Source organism: Diadema setosum, chromosome 1 (assembly GCF_964275005.1).
Source record: "Diadema setosum chromosome 1, eeDiaSeto1, whole genome shotgun sequence".
NCBI classification, from domain to species: domain Eukaryota; kingdom Metazoa; phylum Echinodermata; class Echinoidea; order Diadematoida; family Diadematidae; genus Diadema; species Diadema setosum.
Genome location: NC_092685.1, coordinates 2,613,399 through 2,638,791, shown reverse-complemented (window position 1 = coordinate 2,638,791; position 25,393 = coordinate 2,613,399). Strand labels below are relative to the sequence as shown.

Below are 25,393 nucleotides of genomic sequence, written 5' to 3'. Positions count from 1 at the left end.
CCAATAAGTGACTCTCACACACACAAACACATAAACAGATACACACACGTACAAATTCTCATTCTCTCACCACACGACATTACTGATTATAACTGTACATTCGTCACGCTTAAACTGCATTTTGATCACATAATGTTTACAAACAGTCAAATGCACAATGTAGTGAATGTTTACAAATATTGATGGGAGTACAAAAAAAATAAATTCTGTATAATGAAATAATCTAATGTGATGCGATATTATAAAATATGCCTAATGAACATGATATACTCACGTATACTCTCATAATATATATCCGGGAATTAAAAACAACATTAAAAAAAAAAACAAATTTAAATTTTCAACAGTTACCAATGAGAAAAAAAAAGAAAAGAAAAAATGGGTGCGCAAACCTGTTGAAAGGTTGTATGTTTTTCAAGAAAGCTAATATTCATAGAATATTACTAAGCAAAAAGAAAATTGTGGCTACCGGGGGAAGTGAAAAAAGAAAAGAAAAGAAAACATTACCGATAAAATAGTATTGCCATTCTCAACATAACAAAAATATTGCATTGCTGTAAATCTTCCAGGTATTCTAAATATTATCCATCAAAGAGTCTCACAATGTCGCAGGCGGTACAGAAAGAGGTATGTGTTCTACTAATAGGCCCACTGTGCTGCAGTCTCTTAATCCACATGTTTATGAAGGTGGACTTGTCCTTGAACTTGCTTACAGTCTATCTGTGAGTGAATCTGAGCGAGAAGTTTTCTCGTCAGAACGTGGATAGGAGGGCGGTGTTCACCCTCATGCACCCATCCCCGTATGTGTTTGGGTCACATGCGCTCCCTGGCTTGAGTGTTCTATACCGATTATACATTATTCTTGCACCCCCCCCCCCCCCAATCCCCCATCCCGCCCCGAAAAAAAAAAAAAAAAAAAAAATCTGCGTGTAATACGGTCATGAACTCGACCATATAACGTCCCTTGCACTCTTTCATATTCATGCACTACCCACCAGAAAAGTGGTCAGCCTGAACGAGATGGATGACATCTTCAGCAACACAAATCCAAGAAGGCTATGCTAAGCTAGTAGGTTAGAAAAAAATTCAATAAAATACCGCGTACAAAGAAGATCGGAGACCTTTCTTCAAGGCTGGCACGATTGTGTCAAACAATGTAACTATATAAAAACTATTAAAAACTTTGGAAAATATTAACTGAATTTTACGTTTGAAAAGATCCCCTTCTATAGACCGCACCCGCTTGGTTACTTCGCTCCTTCAGAAACGGTCCATTTGAATCGCATCGCTATATATTAATTTTACAATGCAAAGTATAACCCAATATGAACCCAGTGTTTGTTTCAGTTTAGTGCCGCTGGGAAACTATAACGTGGTATTTAGAGACTTTTATTCTGTACTGCATGGGACAGTGTACAGGAAACCTTTGCAAAGATGAAAGATGCATGGCGAAGGCGTCGTGATAATAGGGAGTGAAGAGGTCGGCCGGGGATAATGAAAGGGTCAATATGGATTTCGCTCTTCTTCTTTTTTTTTTTTTTTATCGCCAAGTGTCTTCCGCACTTGTCGTTTGAGTGTGAACGCCAAAATGTACACTTTCGACCCATAATCACCTGTTTCAGTTTCAGCTTATACAAGAATGATTGTTTCTAAAATATGGAATTTTCTCTGGAAATCGAGTGTTGTAAGCTGGATTAATGATGACGCTGACAGTCTCCAGTTGACGTTGCATAGATTTTACTGAACAAATCAAACAGTCTCAGTTTGCCGATACTTATTGTATAAACTCCGTTACTCCGTATTATCCTCATGCGTACATCCAATGCGCCAGGATAACTAGACTCTATACAGAATAACAAATATAGTCGAACTTTTGACTATTCGACATCAAAGAGCTCGCAGAGACTATGTCCACGTCCATTTGTCTCACAAGCCAAAGTCAAAGTCAAGAATCAATTAAATCTGCGTCATCTTATATCTATCCCATGAAAAATAAAAGTTGCGTTGTGCCCATGCCAACGATGCCAACCACACGCAAGCTGCGTCATTGGCATGGTCACAACGCGCCCTAACGCAGTGACGCAACAATAACAGACCGCATATTTCCATTTACCACACGAGGAAGCGGCATTTCTAACTCAACAAGTGGAGAGTTTTATCGCAAAACGATCTAACTCCATTCTTGCTAAGTTGAGATATTTGTGATTAAGGCTGCTGAAAAAAAAAAACCCACAGAAAATAATAAGAAAATACAGGATATTTTCAATTATAACTTCCAGAATATTTCTTGTTATGTTACATGGCATGGAAAGGTATTACTGGAATTCAACGGTTTAATTTTGCTCCTGATGATGGACTTACTTTGAAATGTTTAAAAATGGCTCTTAGCTTATTTTGCAATAATAACAAAATCGATGAACTTTATGCATTCGAGAAAGAAAAGCTCAGTGTTCTCTATGAAGGCGTCGTTATTGCACAAAATGTGATTATTTCTGCCATCACGCATACTGCGCCCAGTAAGCGTTATTTTGTAGTCGGTGTCTGCATGCCATGGCGGTGTGGCGAAATTCTGTCCCCTAACTTTTCTCTCCACGCGAGTCTTCTCCAATTTAGGAGTATCCTTATAATGCGAGCTATTAAATACCGACGAAGTTGATAGGCAACTTTGTATATTTGTATCTCACAAAAAACTCACTGCACCTGTATTTGCGGCCAAACTTTAATTCACTCACATAAGATGGAGCAATTAGTACTGATGATGATGACGAAGATGATGACCTTTATGACGATGTTGTGCAGATGATGATAAAAATGATGATGACTATTATCGTCAGTGTCAGTAATGACGTCATTTATATTTGCATACTATCATTGTTCTCAATATGATTAAAGGGATGATAGAGTTTTGATTGAGAGGAGATTCATATTTTAACATTTTTTTTGCGAGATAATTAGAAACCATTTATATGAAATATTAAAGAGCATATACAATATTCTTAGAGGGATGAAAAGTTTACTGATGAAAATCGGGTATGGTTGAGATATCCAAAAACAAAGTAAAACAAACTGGTTCTGATTAAAGGTGGAACCCATCTTTTATGAGGACGTCTATATATGAGTACATATATAGATATTCATATTCATATATGATATTCTATGTTGCGTGGAGGAAGACATTATACATCTGTAAAAGCGGATTTTTTTGCGGTGTTGAAATTTTCGCGCATTTCGCAACCAGAAACTAACGCGAAAATAAAAGCACGCGAATATTTTATATCGTGCTTGTCACTATGTTCTAGTAGTTGATATCTTGATTCCGCGGAATTAAAAACACACGAAAGGCTCTTCTTACCCAGCTGAGCGCGAAAAAATTAGTCGCGCAAAAATATCTACTTTTACAGGGTAGACAACCTTTTGTATTTCATGCACTATCAAGTACAATCTGGTCAGAACTACTTTTTTTTTTTATAAGGCATTATGAAAAAGGAAAAGAAGAAAATAATCATTATGTAATGCTTGTAAAAGCTAGAAACAAAATGTGTTTTTTTTTCAAAGGTCATGAAAGGGTTGACCATTCTGTTACCATTAGACCGCTATGATTAAAAAAAAAAGTCCAACGGCATAATTATGCCGTTGGACTTTTTTTGCAGAACATATACGCGAATGATTACAGCCCGATTAGTTGTGTTTGTGTGCAGCCACAATGATCTCCCTCTCAAAATCTTCTTAACAGAAAATTTGAAGATATGTGATTCAAATTGGGTTTTGTGGAATTTTATGTATTATACTACAAAATTCTCTCTACATAAGTATCTTTATCCTATCGGTCCGACTGTGACATATCACGCATTGTTGTAGTCTTTTTATCCAGCGATGGCGGGACATACTGTAGGAATTCACAACTTTTCAACAGATTGTCCGATTTTGCTAAAACTTCCTGATGGGTAATTCTGCATTCACTGAATGCTCTTGTAATATATTTGGTATATTTGAGGTAGGCCTAGATCTCTAAATCCCCTTCGAACAATTTTCCACCTGTGCATTACACCACAGAACTCTTACACAGTCGACTCGAGGAACTGCAACCTTTCACACAGACTGGTGTAATATCCTGAGTTCCAATTTTACTTGTACCACATTGCGCGTCCAATGCGGGTGAAGGTTCTCAATAATGGGGTTTCACTCCAGGGAAAACGCTAAGTAACGTGTGTGTCTCTGCACAATCACTTCCTGTTTTCATTCGTTCGTCGACGTGTAAAAATGGCTGCGTCCAGTGGGCCCGGCGGAATGAAAATTATTGTGTGTTTTGTGCTTTTACATGTACTTGCAGTCATTGCTGAATTCCCAGAAAAGGTTTTATGTGCAGATGCCTACTGCAGAGGTAAGTTTCGCTTCTTTAGTCGAATTTGCGTACTATTCCGTCAATATTTACAATAACACAAACACTACAAACAGCGCTGGCTTAGCTACATGGCCTTTCTACACACATAGGACCTAGAAATCTACATGACGGATTGTCGTAAACGTGTTTTTATAGTGCTACGGCGCGGCGTAGCTGGTAGCGTACACGGTCGCGGTATACTTGTTGTAGATCGCCGATTCTTTACTCGATACTGATCACTGCGCTGCTGCACTGCGCACCGTTCTGTTACGTTCTGTATCATGTAATTATGTACGACTCGAGAGCAAAATCGGGCTTTGCAAGCAAGATGAAGGATAGGCGGCCAGAGAACGCCGTTTAGCTCGTATCCCAACTGACAAGAATTAAATTAATTTGCTTCTTCCCCCAGCATTGCCCAGCCAAGGCCAAGGCCTGTAAATAAGTAGGAACCTGCCCTAGCTATTGAGTATTAGTAATGAAATGATAAATAAGGAGACTGATATATTTACACATATGCAGTTCTCATAAAAACAATGTAACATTAAAGCGTAAGCATAATGTAAAATTGAGGATGTTTAGAGAGTGACTCTGATTGAGATACGTAATTTATAAGAAAGAGTAGAGGCCTATCCCCACTTTTATGGTTGAATGTCTTCTTTCTCTTCAGCTCCAATATCCCGTGTGCAAACTGTATTCAGCTATGATGCTCCAGATCCACACCATCTCTCCTTCAGTCAGCACGATGTCATCCAGGTGTTTGCCAAAGATGTGGATGATTCAGGACTGTGGACAGGAGAGGTGATTTTCAAACTGTTAAGATTGTTCCATTTGTACCTGTGCAAGTTCCTACGCTGCAAACATTTAGAATCTTTAATAGATTAACTCTGTAAACATTTTATGCCAATCATGTATCGGGTTCTGATTTGAACTTCCCTCGAAGCAGATTGTCAATTCTCACACCTTTCTCTATTTCTAAATAAGGGGTCACCTGCGGGAAGACACTTGAGAAAGAGAAATGTATGATGTAGAAAGCACCTTTTTTTTTTCCTCTCAGGGATCTTTTCGTTTGTCCAGTGAGGTAGCTACAGGATGTAAGATTGTTAGTGTACATCCATCCACATGCACTACACTAGGATTGAAGCATTTTCTACTTTCTGGCAGGGTAATGAAGAGAAATATACAGTTACAGCTTATTATTAGAAATGAGTCAAACATCAAATGAAATGTCAATGTCTTAGGCGTAGTGTACGTCATACAAGGTAAAACTTACTTAATGAAACTGGTTGTAATGAGACTACACATAAGTCTTCTCAAATAATTTCAGACTTACAATGTCACCCATTGCTCATATCAATCACTGTCTTGACAGGAGGTCTTTAGAATAGTTTATGAAGCTGAAAATCTGTGTATTCAATATTTTTACAGTCTATGCAAATCAGATGTGAATTATGTGGGCTTGTTTTGTAGGAAAACTTTTGCCAATGAACTATACACTAGTGTAAAAAGTCAACTATTGGTACACTCAAAAGGCTTACCATCCATCCATCCATCCATAATATTCATGGGTAATTTTTTATTGAATTATTTAAACTACCGCTGTGTGACACATATAATTTCAAAATTTAATTTTGAATAATCTGAAGACTAAAGACATTTTTTTTGTTTGTATAATTTGTTATCATTATTATTATTTTTTTTTTGGTGGGGGGGGGGGGAGGTTGTATGTAAAAATGGTAATTTAATTTGGTCTGGGGAAAGCTGCTCTCCAGTTTGCAGCAAACTTTTTCACACTACACAATAGTCTCCATTGCTTCTAGTTCTGCATGATTACCTTACCCAAATGCAGTTAAAAGGTGATTCACAATGATATGCCTGTGTATCAATGATGATCATGCACAAAAAATATTAGTACTTTATGTCATATGAATATTATGGTATTATTACCAAAAAACAACAACAAAAACTCAAATACCACAATTCTGTGAAATGAAGCTATAGTGCACCTCCTTTTAGCTTGGAGACAATTAACATCATCAAGGATTACCCAATTCCTCATTGTATCTAAGCTGTGACCACCCAAGCACACTTTGTTAGAAAATGATATTTTTGGCATTGTTTCTATCAATTAGACATCAGATTTCAGATTCACTTCATTCTTCATGGTAAAATTACGTGTACTCTGAAAAATGATGTGGTTAATCTTATCTTGATAACAATGTGTTTTTTTTTGTGTGTGTGTGTTTTTTTTTTTTTAAGGGGGGTACAACTGGAGAATATTAAGTCTTTCAGGTCTTCTCCTATATGCATCAGAGTGATGCTTTATTACTGTCTTTATTTACATTATGATATAAGTTTATTGCACTGTGTATTCGTGAGTTATTTCAGTGAATGCCATCTGAAATATAAAATTGTTTAAAGTGAAATGAGCAGTACAGCAATGCCTACAACATATATTCAATATTAATTGTAACGGATGTTTCCATTGTGCAATGGATGTGTTATCCAATCAAAGTGACAGTGAAAACTCAATGAAAACAAAATTATATACTGTCAGACCTCATTAGTACAATGGAAAATGTTTAGTACCCATATTTCTGAAACCTTCTTTTAGTAATAGCCTATGAAAATGATACCCATTTAAACAACCCATACCAGTTTGTATGAGAATGAATATACATGTATACTTCTAATCATGTGTTGTCTTTTTTATTGAATTATCTCTCTTGCACATGGTAATCCCTGCATATGTTCCGTATGTGTCCACGTTTGTCCTTGCAGTTGCTAATGAAACCAGGAAGAGTTGGCCTTTTCAGCAAGGATCACGTAAAAGAACTAGTTGTATTCAACAAGCGTCCGTCTTTGCATGTTCATGCTGAGGTGAGAAAACATTCAAAAAATAAGCTTAAAACTGCAGCAAACTTGTGTCCGTGAATGCCAACATCTAGGAGCTTTCTAAAACTCAACAGGAAGCCTCATCATCATGAGATCTTTACATACCTATCTAGAATGTATGACCTGATATAGGACAATACACAAAGCATCAGAAATTTAGAACCATATCTTGTTTGTAATGACATACAAATGTACAAATTTACAATATGTATATTTTGAAATGGAGTAAACTGCATGACCCTTGGATATTTCATGTATTATGCTGAGTTGAATTCACATGTGTTGTGTTACTATTCATAAAATAGCTAACAACAAAAACAAATGTACTCCTTTCATTGGTAATAATGTTAATGTAAGAGTAAAATTTCAGAATGTCTAAGCACAAAATCCCGCGATATTTTCATTTGATTATTGGAAAGCAAATATTTGTGTATTTTAATGCAGGATTTGTTTGAGGCTCGGTTAATAGGGGATGGATTCCAGAGGAAACTACCGGTACCTGCATTTCCTACGCCCAGGAATGTGGAGGTGCAGAAGCCAGAGAAGGAGCCAGAGAAGAATGATGCCAAGGACGGAAATGGGACGGAACCGGGACAAGACTTTGGTGGGCCAGGTAGGTTTAAGTTTGTAGCTGAACAGCAGCTACACAAGGAACCATCTCAGAGTAGTCATTCTGGCAGCCAGGAAGAAGTGCAGGCCAGAATTTCCTTGACAGAGTTTGATTTGAATAACCAGGATCATCTTGATGGTGATGGTACAAGTGTAGCTGGTGGCAGGTTCACTAATCATGTCACTGCCAAAAGTTTACATGTTCAGAAAAATGATGAAAAGGAGCAGGTCATTGTAAAATCATTGGATAACCTTCAGAGCGAAAATGACAAGTTTTTGGATGACTTGCCTAAACAAGAGATCATTGGCAGTTTTGAAGTAAAGAATGAAGGAGGTAGTGACCATCAAAGTGAGAAGGATGATATATCCAAGCACATTGTGATCAATCAAATTGGATTAAAGGATGTACCAAGTGAAATGACTACGGGAGAAAATGAACATCATGGGAGAGAGATCAGTGATGGACATATCTCTGTAACTGACAAAATTTCAGATACAAACACTGCAAACCTGAATAACAACTCCATGCCTCCTCAAGTACAAAGTGACAACAGAGACTATATTTCTCCTCAAGTTGATAACTATGTATCTGATATTGTTGAGAATACTGATAAGACTGTTCAAAAACAGCTGAATCCAAAGATTATTTTTAGCAAAGAAAGTAAAGAGAAGTTTCCTTTTGAGAATAAACAGTTATCTGAATTACCAACTGCTTATGACACAGGACACATTGATGATGAATCAGAAGATGACGATGATTATGATGATTATGACGATGATGATGATGATGATGACGACTGGAGTTACTATGATCGAAAGTATATTGAAGAACAAGAAGAAGAAGATTTCCTAGAAGAATTGCTGGATGCGAGAGCAGGGGATGAGAGGACATCCGGACTCCAGAAAACTAAAATGAGAGAAGAAAAGGTCTCGTCTCATGGGGAAGACCAGGATAAAGGAGACTTGGAAGAGATTGAGAAAAGCCACTATAAGGGACCCATTGATAATAACCCACCTCAGGAAAAACTGGATATTGTGCAAAAAGTTTTTAAGATCATATGGGATGGTGAGAAAGAGGAGAGAAAGAGGGTGGAACAGGCAAATAAGATTCTAGATGGTCCCCCCAGGGGTGAAGTAATGAAGGCAGAAGAGGTTGAAGAACTCCAACAGATGGAAAGAAGGCAGCAGGAGGCAGAGATTCTCAAGGATGAAAGTCAAATAGAGGAAGCACTGGCTGATGAGGAAGAAGGCAATGTTGAAGAAGAAGAAGATGATGATGAAGACAGAAAAGATATTGAAGATGAAGGTGAAGGAGTGGGAGATGTACATGATCCAGAAAGAGGAGATGCACCTGAGAGTATGGAAAAAACAGAAAGGACTTCTGTGCTTTTAAATGAGCAACTGCAAGCGACACAACGCAGTGATGAGGCATTTGATCAAGACGATGTAGCAGAGACGCTTCCTGTACCAGTCAATGATGAACCCCAACAGCTTGAATCAATAAGGCAAGAGCAGCAGAGAGTTGGTGAAGATGCTGCAGCTGGTGCAGACACCCCAGAGAAAGAGACAACCATTGGTAAGTTTAATTCATGGACAGCATGGAATCCCAGCAATAACCTCACAAGGAGCGGCATGTCATCGAAACATCAAGGCGCTTCATATGCATGTCATCCTGTGACCATCCTTCTATTTAACCAGTGACACCCATTTGACAGTCAACCTCCTAACAGCTTTTGTATCTATGTTAACTGCATCAGGGTGTGGCAAGGTAAAGTCTAGTGTCACTTGAAACAATCATTTCAAAATATCACAGGGGCATTTGACTTGTATACCTCAAGCTTCACTAAGGAAGCATGTGTTTGACCACTTGTTTGGCATGAGCTTTCCATTCTGTCAAACATAAGGTGCTTGACTCTACATTGTGTCCAGCAAAGAGCAGATTGATTCATGTTCTGTGCGAATTGATATGTATGAGGATGAATGTTTATATAAATTGTGTCCATTGCACCCCAAAATGGGTCTTACATTAAAAAAAGATATTGTCTATAGCTAAGTATTTAAAAACAAATAAAAATTAAATTTGGTGGATTAGAAGCTGTCCACATGTCACAGTCCTCACAGTGTCCAGTAATAAGAATAGATAGATAAATAAATAAATAAATAAAGTACAATGCTTTCCCCAAAACATGTAGAGCCTTGGCTGTGAGACTGCCAATAGACATGATGCATGTGACAAATATTTGAAATATTTCAGTGTACATATTTGTTTTGTCAATTTGTGTTTTGTTAAGTGCTATCTGTTTGACACTGACATAATATTTAATGGCTACTCCTGTTTGAAAATATGCTTCCAAGCTTGAACATTCAGTTTGGTGTAACTCCCTGTGAACACTTTATTGCAGCATTGCATTAACTGTTATGATTGCATCACAGTTTTGGTTTGTTGTTGTGCTTGTTGAGGTATAGTTTGAGTACTAACAATGTTTTGTTTGTTTCCCTCTGTTCTAACTTTTGTCTTCCGTGCCTGTCTTGTACTGTTTTTGTGTTTGCATGGTTCATTGCACATCACTCACTTTCAAAGTAGTTGTGGCAAATGAAAATGATATCCACTCTGTAGAAAAGCGTACAGTTTCTCCTCCTCCCAAACCTGTAGAAGCAGTGAAAGAAGCACACAAATTTAGGATAGGTCCACAGGACAGGGGTTTATATTGTCCATGGGTATTTCCTGGGCTTCACTGGAATAAGTGCCTGATCAATGATTTTCATACGTCAGAGGTGTCCAAAAAAGAATACATGATCCCTGTTGATAAAGCGACTCAGAGTATTTCAGGCGGTGTTATGCCAACTGTGAACTGGCCAGTTTTGACTTGGAATTCCTTTGATCAATGCCATATGTTTGAGCAGAAGTATAATGTGTGCACAGCTGTAAGTTCACTGGTGAGAGCATTTGCTTTATCTCAAATAAGTGAAGTTCATGACAGTCCTGCAAACATTCAGCAAATCCATGTTGGCAAACACCCACGGCAGAGCACACTCCCCTCGTGCTATAGATGTGACTATGTCTGCCTTTTGCAATCTTCTTCAGTTTGTATGCAGTCTGATTTGCACAATCGGGAGAAAGAGAGTGCAAGTGGTGCAAATATGTTGCCAAGGCAGGAATCTTACTGTGAAAGCCTCAGCTACCCAATGGTAATGAAGTCTTTGACTATTTGTCTTGAAGAAGAATCTGAAGAGTTGAAGTTAGTTGTCATACAAATACCTGGCAACAATAGCTCTGACATTGAACTGGCTGCTAGAAAGGAGGGCATCAGTCATCATCAGCCCCTGATCAGCTCTGGACCTGATACCCATCATTCCATGAGAAATACCAGACGTGTGGTCCACGTTTCTCCCTACCCTGAAGCACAGGTTGAGTTCTTGTCAATGCTAGTGACAAGTTGGTATGAAATGGGTAATAGTGAACACACAGGTGCTCAAGAGTTGGCTCTAAGTAGGGAAATAGCCCCAGTCTCAGACTTGCCTTTCTCATCAAAAGCAGAATATATTAACAGTGCTCCCTTGAAAGATGAAAAGCCTTCAGACAGGGAAGACAGTGATACATCTCCTATTCAGAAAACAGGTGGTAAATGTGATGGAGATGGCAAACGCTTGAGTTATGTACTTGATCATGTCTGCTTTCGAAAGAGTGTTATGGATGTTGTTTATGAGGGATGGATTGGGTGTTTGCCTGGCGGGTCAATTCCCTTGTCTGACTCTGGAACAAAAGAGCACCATTGTGAAGTCTCAGGAAATTGTCCACAGAAATGGCACGATATGAGAAATTCCCACAGTATCCTCCGTGGTGTCTGTTTGAAACTGAGTTTTCTTGATGTTATTGTAAGTGAATGGTTTGAATGTTTGACATCTGAGGGAGCAAACGTCCTCAATGCAGTGGAAGAATTACCAATAATGGAGAAAACTTATGTCAAAGAGACACTCGAGCAAAATCAAGTGGTTCAGAAAACACCTGATCCAGTGGAGTATGATGCTGACATGGTACAAGCCCCTTTCCCTAATGATTCTGTTTTACTGGAATGTACATCTGAATCAAGCTTTCATTTTTATGTAGAAATCTGGAAACAGACATACTTTGATTTACAAAACACTCATAGACAAGATGCTATACAAGAGCATAGGAGCAGCATTGTAAACTCTACAGAATTGTCAGGTAGCCATGAACATCTTCAAGAAGTTTCTGCACTCAAGCAGTTCAAGCCACTTCTTGAGTCGCCAAGATATAGCTCCAAATTGTCAGTGTACAAAGCACTCTTTGATATCATTTGTGAACCACAGACTTTGTCATTGGTTATAAGAGAGGAAGTTGCTACTGATCACAAGCATGGCCTGGCTCAGGACGGGAGCTCCTCAGCTTTTTCTTGTTCAAAAATCGGTAGGTTTATTGATCTTGTCACTTTTAAGTGTATAGAGGAATCTGTTTCAGACATGACAAACAATGCAGAGGAAGTGAGATCCGTGAGACATGTAGCCAGTCCAGTGTCGCGTTCTGATCAATCCTTAGTTGCTTTCAAGAATCTCATTAAATCATATTGGTTGTGTGCTCCTCAGGTAAGCACAGCACAGAACTACAGCGATGCGCATCATAAGATATACCCTGAAGATGGACAAAAAGTTGCAGGTGGACAGAAAATACATCCCAGATTGCCATTGTTCTTGCCTGTCCTGAATGATCTCTGCTGTCACACATGCATCCTGAAACCATGTGACTCATGTGTGTGGTGTGACTACAGTGATGCTTTGAAAGGTGAAGTGATGGTTACATCAATGAATGTTCATCTCCAAAGCAAACAAGACCCTACAGCCTACTCTGTCACACCTCCCAGTCAAAGGAAAGTACTCTCTAGACAAGTAGTCTGTCTTATCAAAGATTATAAAGAATGTCTTCTTACTTCAAATAAAGACAAGTGCCTTATGAAAGATGCTCCAGAAAAAGTCCTTAAATATTCCCAGTTATATTGCTCCTCTTTGAACAGATATAAGGCATTGTTTGAAGACTTAAACTTGTGCCTTATTGAGGAAAACATTATCAGTTCTTATCATGAAAATCACCAGCCATTGCCATCAAATGATAGCTATCTAGAAGTTAGGTACCATCAGAAACCAGTTAGTAGCATACATCACAGACAGTCCACTGAACACCCTCACAAGCTAAAAGAAGCTCAGTCCATGACACCAAGTTACAAGCCAAGTCTGTGTCAGTCCTTGTTCAACTACCAAACATTGATGACATACAACTGGATGTGCATGCCATCCTGTATACCAGACAGTCATTCAGAACAGTTTGAAGATAAAGTGCAAATCAAAACCTTACAGACAGGTGGGCATCAGTTGTTGGAATATTTTTCAGTTTTGACAGGTAGATGCATCAGTGTAAGACAGAAAGAACTCTCATCATGTACATTGTGTGACTCTTCCCATGAGGCAATACAGAATCAAACAAGCCGACACTATGCCACTCATCCTACTCAGGACACAGGGGAATATGGTGACAAAACTGAGATATGCTTGCCTTGGGATTATAGAGAACTTTGGTTCCATGCAAATAGATATGATTTCAGAACAGAGATTAAGGACAAACACATAAATGCTGATGAACAAAGCCCTCCTTTAAATACCACAGTTCACCCACATTCTTCAGGAAAAGAAAGGTACATCGAACCAGTGATGTTTTCACTTGAATATGAGCGAGAAATGGAATTATTGGAGTTCTTTCCTCTCTGTCAAACAGAGATGTTAAGAGGAACCTGTTCCAAACAACTCTGGTATCAACACCTGTTTTCACATCACCACCAGAGGGCAAACCGTAGTGAGGCAGCTGATGCAAAACAACCAACACTGAAGCGCAAAATAGCTTTAGGAACCCTTGTCCATCCTTACAGTTCATCCAAAGAGAGGTACATGGAACTCTGGACCCTTCAACCAATGTTTGAGAAAGGAGTTGCATTGTCATCAAACACTACTGTTCATCAAATGGTGAAATCACCAATTGAAACTTGTATGAAATTTCTCTGGTATCAAAGCTTATTTCTACCATACTTCAAAACAGCATCCCAAGATTTAACAGTGAGTGGTGATGAAGCAAAGTCCAAGCACAGTTTTCATAAAAACACTACAGTCAACCCTTACTGTTCAAGGAAAGAAAGATACATACAACTTCTGAAACATTCAGTACAACTGAGGAAAGAAGCTGGTACATCAGAAAAAGCTGTCATGTATGAAACAACAAAAATATCAAATGAAACTTGCTCCAGACCACTTTGGTATGAAAATTTGATGTTACATTATCCTACAAAGGAAGTCTTAAGCAATGTAGCTTATGCTGGTGAGGTGATGCCTAAGCTAATTACCAGTTTCCTGTTCTCATCCTGTTGCCCTCGGAGAACTTATAGACAAATCATATCTTCTTTCTGGAGAAGTTTTCCTGAAGATTATTCCAAGGTTTCGTCCATACCTGATGAGGGGAAGATGTCAGAGAGGGTGCATGTTGCTCCAGTAAATACAGATACTTGCCATGGAGATGTTAGATGGCAGGTATCAAAGGAATTCCTCATGTTGAGAGGACTCTGCATGAGTGTAGAGGACACCAAGACATGCAGTTGGTGTGAATATCTCAGTGCTCCATTACCACTTCACATTCAGACAGATGCATCCCCAATTTTGTTGAATAAGCACCAAGTTGAGCATTTTAAGTACATTGCCATCATGATGAAGCAGTGTCTTGTGGAGATCTTGCCCCAGCCTCATACCTGCTTATGGCATGACTTTGCTATTGATGACATTGTTTGGACAGGGCAGAGTGAAACTCCTGATGAGAGCAGTTGTTACTCTCAAACTTACAGGATGGTACTGACAGGAATAGGATCATGTAGCCTCAGAGAAGGCTTCTATAGACCCAATCGTACTGGGGTTGGAGAAAAGATTAGCAAGGAGACTTTGCAGTGGTCTGTGTATGAGATGGTCATGACATCTGTGTACCAATGCTCTGTAACTGACTTCTCTGGTACCTTTATGTCTTGTTATTATCATGATCTCTCTCTTAAGCTGCTTGATGGTGATATCAGTAGGAAGCAAACTGTGTCACTGCCATTTAAGAATATGCTGTACAAAGAAGTGCTTCAGAACAGACCATTGTGTCTGTTGTCAGATGAAGCTATTCATGTTAAATCTTGTTCACTCAGTGACAAATTCTTCAAGAAGTTCTCTGCTAAGACTAAGAAATCAAACAAACAAGGCATGTTTGAACTGTTGTTGTATAAGCTTGTGATGGAAGGGGAGCACGCTTGCAGAACACTGGAGCAGTCTGTCTTTCATCAGTGTTCAATCTATGACCATATCTTCAGGTCTGACAAATTATCGCAAACAAGCAGTGTTGATGATCGCAGAACAAACCCATTTAAGAGGGATTTGTACCACTTGGCCATGACAAGAAATAGATGGTGCCTCAAAAATGAGCAACAAGAAGGGCAACAAAATTGTCTTATCCAGCTCTTCTTTGCTGAGAATGAAGATCACGATCACTCCGTATTGAAGGAAAATGAGAGGTCCTTTAAGTTGAACCTTTATAGATGCCTGATGACCAATGAAGGGTACACTTTGATAAGTGATCAAGTGAGTACTGGCAACCAATGTGAGTTAGTCGCTCACTACTTGGAAGATGAGGAGAACCAAGTGTTGAAGGTCCATTCAGTAAAGTCACTTTATAGACATTGGCTCCAAGAGACTTTCCTTAAAACATTGTTTTCAGGAGCAGGGATCTCCTACCCAGATGATGAAATGCTTTCTGAGACTGGGTGCTTGCTTCACCATCGCTATAGAAGATGTTTCAGGTGTGATGATCTGGAAACAGTTGATTTACCGGAAAAGCACTCATTCTACCGTGAAGCTTACAAATCTCTTCTCACCAGACGAGGCGTTTGTTCCTCAGGCCATGAGAATGATGCTAGTTGTTCTGTCATTGACCATTTCATTTATGATAAAGTCACAGTGGATATAGTGAAACCCAATTGCCTAGACTGTCTTGCTTTCAAAGCCGTGGTTAGAAATAATCCAATCAGTATCAGCAACAGATGCCAGAGGTCCCCATGCAGCATGCTCTTGGACTACTATTTTGATTTAGATTCCTCAAGAGCAAGCCTTGACATTGGCAGTGAAGAAGGCAAAATTAAGATGACAAGCCTCTATGAAGAAGTGCTTCTGTCACCATGGTATTGCTTTTCTTACCAGAATGATTCTAATCATTGTAGTTTCCAGAATAGGGTGTTCTCTTCAAGATTATTTGAGATACAGAGTCCAGGAAGGAAGCATGATGTTACTAATATGTATGTAGAATTCATTCTTTCTCAATGGCTATGTTTCTCCTATCAGGAGAACTCACACAGCTGCAAGTTTACAGATTATATGCCCTCGTCTATGGTGGATAGAATTGACTCAACAGCAGGAATCAAATCCTCCAGGGATAGTGTCTACAAGGAGGTCCTTTTGTCAATGAAACAATGTTTCACCAAGCAGGGCAGGGGTAAGGAATGTGGATTTCAGGATTATGTCCAAATCAATATGAATCAAAATGAAAGAGGGAAAGGAGATGACAATCTGTCTAACTCTGCATTGAAAAAGAGGCGCAAAGCCTCAAGGAGAGGAGGAAGCCTAGTCACATCTGGTTTAGGCGCTTATAAATTTCTGTTGGACTCCTTCGCCCATTGCCAGGTTCTTTCAGGTCAGGGTTTCCTGAGTAGCTGCACCTTATTGAATCACCTTGTACCCCATGTTGTCCAGAATGGTGTCATATACACCAATTCCTTGAGTGACTTTGCTCCAAACACTATATCCCATGGGTTTCCCCCTCAACAACCTGTCAGGCCACTGTATAGACATCTTGCTGGTGAGTGGACTACAATGCTGCTACTTCCTCTACAGATTCTTTCTTCTACCTCGCACAGATTGCATGAATAGTATACATGCCTTTTGTAGAGCTACTTTGTGGTGCATGTTATAGTAGATTTACTATAGGCTGTAGACACATGAATAGAGGTGTGTAGATTACAAATACCCAAACCCAGAGAAATAGAAGAAGCAGAGGCAGGCAGGAAAAAAAAAAAGTCGAAGATTATTGCAGGTTCCGCTCAGTGAATACAACTGAGCAGAAATTCAAAATTCAATTTTGCAAAAGCAGTCATAATTCAACACCTAGAAATGACCGGAAAATCTTTGTTCCAGAAGTGATTAGACTCATATGATGCAGTAAATGTTTCTTGATGTTTAGTATTACTCATAATATATTTATATTTCTTGCTTTGAAGACTCTAAAAACTAGTGAATTTTCACCAAAAATTGAAGACATTTAGATTATACATGAGATACATGTATGTTGCTATAAATGTCAAAGTTAAAAACAACATTTATTTCTAGTTCATCAAATTTGCTATTTAAAGTTCATAGCCTAAATTCATCATGCTAGAAAACATTTATACACTGCATTGAAATCATGTAATGAAATCTTGGTGCAGTATTCCCTTGTCATATCTTTTAATCTGCTGTGTAATTAATATCCAGGAAATGTGGGTGAGAGTATGATCCAATTATCCAATTATCCTCTTAGGGTCATGGGGCAGTCTTATGCATCCTTCTCAGTGGCCAGTGTGCCCCAAATTTCACATGATGTATTTAGAGCAAGAAGTTTTACAAGGTCACTTTTATTCAGTACCTTCTAAAATGGGTATGGGAGTATCCAAGTAATGATCTAATTATACATTGGATATTGCAGATTAATATACCTGGCATGGTCAAAGTTAAGTTGCACAAAATTGCTTTTGGATAATACTTGTTTGAAGTTTATAATTTTCATGCAGAATTAAGGGTATGAATGAGTAGATAATGTACTGAAACTTTATTCTGGTTTCAGTTATTTATTGACATAATCATGTCTAAATTCTTTGACATGTTCACCTACACCAACATTTGTGTGTTCCACTCCATCTCCTATATCATTCATACTCTTGCTGCGAATGTAGTCTCATGCGAATTAATTATGGGCTAGCAGAGTATGAAGTTCATGCATGTACAGTAGTTGTTCTTCATGTGTTATGGCTCTGTGTGGCAAAGTGTGATACCCTAGCTGTTTTCTGTGTTTGCTGTAATCTGTCATCATACTATCTTTGTCATATCTATTCTTTCATCTGTGATATCATTCCACATAAGTCAGTGCACACATATTCCATTCCACATACAGGAAAGGACTTCTATTCATGACATTTCTTTGGATTTTGTGTCATGTACACTGTATTACATAGACCTGAATGTTGCATGCATGTAGATTATGTGATGCCATTCATTTGTTACATGCAGAAGGAAAATCCATTAACACTTCTTTCCCAGCTTGTGGATGCTTACACTATGAAACAGTGAATTTATGGAAATGGAAATCAGAATGTAAAAGAAAAAATACTCCAATGGAGGTTGTTGATGGGCAAGAATGGGGAAAACAACAAAATAACAAAAACTAATTGTGATTGAAGTTGGTTGTATATAAATATACACTATTGAGAAAAAGTTTTGGGTCTTAAAACGTGATGGCATCATTTAACATAACATCTTATGGGAACTACACAAGTGTGATGTCACTTAGCTGAAAACTTTCATGTGTTGATACTGAAATAAAACCAATTATTTCAAATTCTTTAAAAAAAAAAGATTCTTCAAAAGTACTCAAGACTTACTAGTGCTTTCACACATCATGTAACATTTAGAAACTACAGTTTTGAGAAAGTGGGTTTTTTGTGCTCTCTTTGTATGAAGAAACTGGGTTGTGGGATGTCACAAGCACATCATGAGACGTCATGATCATGTGATCAGAATGGCCATTTTGAATTGCCTGGAGAATGCAGTTTTTGATAATTTACTGACATGCAGACATCCATACTCTTTACTCATTTGTTGGACTTTGGATGAAATATTTGACCCATTTCTCCATGATAGTTGTTATTTTCTTCTTATCCCAAACAACTCTCATAGTGGGTCATATTCTTTTGGGAAGTATGATTATGAAGCATGTGAATAAGCATGTGCAGGTTGCATGTGGGTACTTTTAGAGATAGCACTGAATTCTGTTGAACTTGGATTGGTGGGAATCTTTGGTTTTGGGATATTTCCAGGTTGCTTCAAGAAAATATCTCACCAATAAATCGCAAGCCTCAGTAGTAAGTTTTCAATACATAACACAAAGTGGAATTCCACGAGTATTGTTGGTGTCAGTTATGAAACCAAATTGACCAGATTTAGTGCCTCTAAAATTACCCACAGTGCATACATTTGTATGATTCAAATGAACGTAAGACAGATAAAATCTGGCTGTGTTTATAATAACTAGTCCTTTCATCCATGTACTTGAAATGGTACGCCACACTACATGTACATGATTATTTCATGCTAATTCGTCATTCCATTCATTGTAGTAGATATTCATGTGTATGTGCCATCTCATAACCCTTTCTCCCCCCCCCCCCCCCAAAAAAAAAAAAAAGAAGAAGAAGGAAGTTGTACCAGTGATCTAGAGGTACAAAGTATATATCCAAGTAGAAGAGCAAAATAGCACACATTCATAGTACAAGACATCAAAATTATGATTACCTTCCCTGGCTGTGTCATATGTCACTTTGTATTCTTGGAATCATGACATAATAGATTGAAAACAAATACATACCGGTAAGTAACTGGCAGTCTTAAAGTACCATATGAGATAAAATGTGAGAGAAAAAGGGATAATGAGAAAGAGAGAGGAGCGAGAAAAAGAGAGCAAAAGAGAAAGAAAGAAAAGAACATCTCAGATAACTGAAATATTCTCACCCAGTGCCTGACATTTTCCTACTAGTGAATTAATTTCCTTATCACTTGATTTTTGTAATACCCTAACACATGTTAGCTTAACAATCTCCTTCAGACTGAATTCTGTGATCATGTCTCTGTGATAAATATAGTGACCAAAGTTAAAACCACTTACCCAAGCTGCAAGTCTAAATTTCCTCCGTTGATATGGTATTATGTTTAAAAGATAATGTATTGAAATATGTGAAAGATTGAAACACAATCGTCTTTATGCTAACAAGAAGTGCAGTAACAGCTTTAATGCTTTTCCTCAATAACAACTAAAGCTTTGAAAGATGGGCGTTCTTGACCTCCACATTTTGCCAGTTCTTCTCGTCTCACTAGAGATGGTGTAAAGAGAAGAGACCAAAAAGAAAAAAAAAAAAAAAACAGCAACAAGCTACAATCAGTCATGAAATGATTGTTGTTTTAATTCATGTTTACTGCATTTTACCATCGAGGTATAATTTGCTCAAATGCATTGCTGCAAAATTACAAGTGAGAATGTATTACACAGAAAAAATAGCTTTAATATGTTGCAGGTACGTGGAACAACGTATTGCATACAGCTCTTTATAGTACATGGAGTTAAAGTTTATTGTTAATTTACATTTTTTTTTTCAACAGAAGATGAAGCAACAGATCCACACAACCAAGAAGATGAGGTAGATAGGAGGGTTGATCTTCAACTGGAAGAGGAGCCTGCAGAAGAGGAGGTGGTGGAGCGGGATGAACAAGAACCGGTGGCAGGGGAAGGACTGGAACAAGACAGACAAGATGTTAAAGAAGGAGAATACAATCCAGTCAGTAGTGAACAGCAGACTGTAGAGGACCTTGGATTGCAATTGAGTGATCAACAAGACCAGAATGCTGATTTACCTGGAGAGTCCAAGACTCAAGATGCTGGTGATCCTCATCCAGACCAAGGAGAAGTTCAAGGAAATGCCGACAGTAACAGCAATGAAAGAACAGATGCAGATGTGCATGAAAGTACCCCTCAAGTGGAAACTATTCCAGGTGTTGTGGAGGCTACCCAAGCTCCTGCTCACCAAGAAGGTACCCCTGAACCAACCCAAGGTATTCAGGACACTCCAGTAGAGGCTGAAGACATTCCTGGGGGTATCAATCAGAACAAAGAGCAGATTCTTCTGAACCCATCAATAGAGGTTATAGATGGCACCACAATATATCTCGAGGATCTGGAACCCACACCAATGCCAAATGAACCTCCAATCCAAAGCCAAGAAGTGAATAGTCAAACTCCACAACAGACTTCTGTTTTCACAATGCAAGGTAGCGATATTGTTGACGTGCCTCAAGGAGAAAGAGAAGAAGAAGGAGATGAAGATGATGTTGCCCCTCCTCCAACAACTTTTTCAATGAAAAGTGAGGAAGAAATTGATCCTGAGGCATATAGGAATATCTTGCATAGACTCCATGCCAATCCAGAGCTCAGCGGCAAGGAAGGTGCCATCCAGCAGGAAATGCTGAAAATTCTCCGAGATCCAGAGCTGAAGAAGACCCTTCTTGTGAAACCACCTCCAGCTCCGAAGCGAGACATTTTATCACCCTTTGTTCCTCAGCCACAAGCAGATGACGATGTTTCTCAGCAGACCAATGATTTAAAACGCCAAGAAGAAAGTCAGGAAGGTGTGCCAGAACTTCCTGTCGAGCCAAAAAGTGAAAATGAAGAACCTGGAGATTTTACCAAGGAAGATCCTGAAGATCCAGTGACAATTTTGAAGACGGAGGGTGTGGACCCTGAACCACATGTTCATCCTCCAGACTCTGTTCCTGAACCTCCTCATCACCAGGGTACTCTGGAACAAACACATGACCCATATCAGGCAACAGAATCCAAGCAAGTGGAAGAAGGTGACACATATGACCCAGCAAAACTTGCAGATGTGGTAGATAGGGCTGAAGGACCAAATACTGTGGTTGACACTCAACTTCAGCAGGATCCTGCAGGAATGGAAGTTGAAAGTGGGAATCATGCAAAATATCAAGAGCTACCTTCATCCTTCCAAGACAGCCCCAGTGCAGAGGTGAAAGATGCTGTAAATACTTCTCCTGTTCTTCCAGAAGTGCCTTCCGAAGGCTTCCAGGACCAGACAGCACCGGAACCTGGAGAGGCAGCGCCTTCTGGTGACACAAAGGTCGATGGTCCTGATGACTATGCAGAGCCTCTTATTCGCAGCAGTACACGGGTAAGATTCTGACGATCTTTTCACAATTATTGCTATGTTCACAATTTAGCTATCTTTCACTTTTGATAGCACAAGTGGTAGTGATAAATGGGGCAAAAGGTAGAAAGATGTTGGAGGTCTTTGTTTTGTTTACAGTTGATAAGTCAATCATTTCATGTTGCCATTTAAACTGCATGGAACTAACAATAGGATTTGCATGAAATAGATTGTCAAAGGGAGGTACTTTTCTATATCCTTCCATCAGTTTCCTTTACAGTATGAGGAAGAGGCAGCAGAACAGGAGCATTACCATGACAACTCAGGAGAAACTAGTGATGGAGGAGCCACCGACTCAAGCAGTCAGGAGCCAGCAGAGGATAATGGAACACATGAGGGTTTCCACCACCAGCTGTACACCAGGGAGGAGAACCAGCATGCTGACCTGGATGATGGTGTTACCGTGGAGACAGTGAAAGATGAGGAGGAACCAGTGAGCATAAGTGAAGATGACTGGATGACTCAGCTGAAGAAGAATTTGGAGCCGGCCATTGATGCCCTTAACCATTCTGTCTTCCTTCCTTTCTTTCAAATGGTGAGTAGATATTCAGAGATATTCAGAGATATTTTATCAGGTACTGAAGTCTAGTTTTATTTCAACTTTTCTGGAGGAATTTTACCCCTTTGTCATGTAATGCTTCACAAAAGAAAAGAAGAAAATCCAAGATTTAATTGTACTCTTAATAACTTCAGTGGACAAAATGAAGGTCACACAGAATTGTCCTCATTTATGGTGGTTTCTTGGAGATAAATGTTCTTCTTGAAGTGTTTCCTGGAAAATAAGATATCAAAAGATATGTAGGAAGTGGCATCATCATTCTCATGCTAATGTAGAGTGTCCAGCATTAGTTTATTATGCAAAAGTAGTGGTAAAGACCCAGAACAATATGTTCATTCAAAGTGTTTTGAAGTTCAGTCTGTAATGACCTGCTACTGATTTTGATCCCTGCAGTTTCCAGTGCAGTTTCAGCACGCCATTCAGCAACCAGACTTCCTTGGTATCCCCTGGCTCTCCCTGTTGATCCTAGAGGTGTCCCTCGTCTCCTTCATCATGTGCCTCGTCTGCTGTATGGTACGATGATAAACATCTTATGTGTGTACCTTAGCTGTATTCTGTCAAGAATAGTTGGCACCATTAGTCACTATACAATTCAAATCTTATTATCCAGTTATTGATCACTAATCATTCATTAGCTGTTAAACTTCAATTTTCATGGAGTTTTCGTCAGTTTGTAGTTGTGTTCAAAAGTTACTGTCAAATGCTTGAATGATGGTTCAGCGTAGCTGATCTGAACTACTCTTGAAATGATGTACTGAAGCAGTCGACCTTTCAATGACAAAAGGCTCAAAGATTCTATCAGTCTCTCAGGCAATACTTGAACATTTTACTGGTACTTCTGTCAGTAGGCATATTTGCCTTCATCATTGTCATGCACAATCACTGTCTGCAGTAAACAGATGGGCAATTAATGTAAGCTATTCATCATATTTAGTTGATTATTACCCATATCAGGCATCTGAGCTGTGGTTCTTTAAAATTGTATTCCCCTCGTCTTACGCGCGAGGTTACGTGCCAGCAGGGAGTTGAGGAGCAAATTTTCCATATTCCTCGCTTTGACAAACGCCTATGGGATTTGCGTGTTAAAAACGAGGGGAATATAGCATCCGGGCACTTGAGCTCCCAGTGAGGAAAACTTGCTGTTGATGGCAGTCTCTCGCGGAGTAGTTTCGCGACGAAGGGCAAATTCCCATAGGTTAACACGTAAAAATAGGGGACGATCCCTGCGCCTGTGTGAGTTAGCTGTTACACGCGTGCCGCGTACCTGAGCTGTGTATGGGCCTATAGGGATGCAGCGCGCAGTGTGGTGTAGAGCTCGAGCTGGCGTCGAGTGGAAAATTGTTAGAATTTACATTGTAATGATTTATTTTGCTGCTCAAGATGCCTGAAATGGGTAATAATAATGATATGGACTGTCTACTTTCGGGGGATGCGACATTAATTGCCCTCACTAGAATTGTATTGCCCTCGTCTTCGACTCGGGCAATACAATTCTAGTTCAGGCAATAAATGTCGTATCCCCCTCAAGGTCAGTCCATATTATATAAATATCCATAACACAACAGACTCTGGTCATTTTGTACAGCTGTTTTTGTTTTGTTTTTTCAAGGAATCACATACAAACATGTTATGTGCAGATGTATCTCTATACTTTATAGTAATGTGAAGTAAAGTTCCTTATTAAGAAAACCTTTTGCACAAATGAAGTCATTCAATTTCAATCTCTTGCAGGTGTGTGGATCAAGAAGACATAGAAGTAAGTGTAATGATTTCCCCTTTTTGAAATGTAAGAGAGGGTTCTTGGTGTTTATGCTTAATTTAGCAAATACTGTGAATCTCTTTGAGGCACTGAATTAGTATGGAATGTTTGCATTTATATAAGATTTCAAAGGGTCTATGTTAAATGTGTAAAGTACTAATGTTCAGCAGGAGTATCGGAAAACAAATCTAGGGTTGCATTATTGATTTGCTTGAAGACTTTTGCAGCACATTTATACAAAGATACTTTGTAATACTAAGTATATGACATCAGTAGCATTGATCGCTAATGAGCTTTGTTCTTAGTCTGAAGCTGTGAATGTACTTGTAAAAGTCAGCCCTGTTTATTTATCAACATGGAGCTTAGTGTACTATGCTTACGCCATGATAAGTTGAAATTCCATTTAGTATATCAATTGTGATATTGTATATTTGTAGCATCCTCTGCAAAGCTGATGATCATGTGATGGATTAGTATTCTGTCTTTTCTTATGTGATGAAAGTGCATTCATTCAGTGTCCAGACAGATGTCTGATGTGTTTTCCTTGAATAAATCCCATTCATCTCCAAGAAAGTTCAATTGAGTTAAGTGACTGTCTTTCACCTCTTCGCCAATCGTTTCTTCAGGAGTGGAAAGTATGTTGAAGAGGGAGGTGGACGTCCTGAATGCCCAGAAGGCTGAGGTCATGGATGCCCTGGACATGACCAATGTGCAGTTTAAGAAGCAGAACCTTGAGTTCTTCGAGCTGAGGTCAGCTCAGGACCAGACTGGACAGGACAAATCCAAGCTAGAGGTACACAAGTGCTTGCTTGATTTAATGTTTGTATTTCCTGACTAGAAAGAAGTACTCAGAGAGGACATACCTCTGCCAAGGTAGCCAATTTATATATCAAAATATTGGCAGGTTTCAGATCAAATTTTGTGGTGTGAGAGATCTTGTGCAGAGGTTGCTCTGTACATTTCAACAAGCATCCTGGACATTATTTTATGAATCATGCAGTAAAATGTCAAAACTGACCCTTTGTCATAATGAT

At 38.9% G+C, this 25,393-nt stretch overlaps 1 protein-coding gene across 3 annotated transcripts in view; it reads left to right on the top strand.

The window, feature by feature from the left end:
- Positions 1–4,260: 4,260 nt before the first annotated feature.
- The window catches only part of LOC140233184 (uncharacterized), a 34,773-nt gene continuing 13,640 nt past the window's right edge, over positions 4,261–25,393 (top strand). The window contains exons 1-9 of one of the 3 annotated variants that reach the window (XM_072313309.1): positions 4,261–4,381; positions 5,049–5,179; positions 7,160–7,258; positions 7,718–7,886; positions 20,426–22,005; positions 22,250–22,576; positions 22,994–23,113; positions 24,332–24,356; positions 24,986–25,152. In XM_072313309.1, the coding sequence (XP_072169410.1) occupies positions 4,261–4,381; positions 5,049–5,179; positions 7,160–7,258; positions 7,718–7,886; positions 20,426–22,005; positions 22,250–22,576; positions 22,994–23,113; positions 24,332–24,356; positions 24,986–25,152 (2,739 nt within the window). Of the gene's footprint in view, positions 4,382–5,048; positions 5,180–7,159; positions 7,259–7,717; positions 7,887–9,058; positions 9,459–20,422; positions 22,006–22,249; positions 22,577–22,993; positions 23,114–24,331; positions 24,357–24,985; positions 25,153–25,393 lie in introns of those variants that run through there. The other 2 variants (XM_072313301.1, XM_072313316.1) reach the window with 2 other exon arrangements.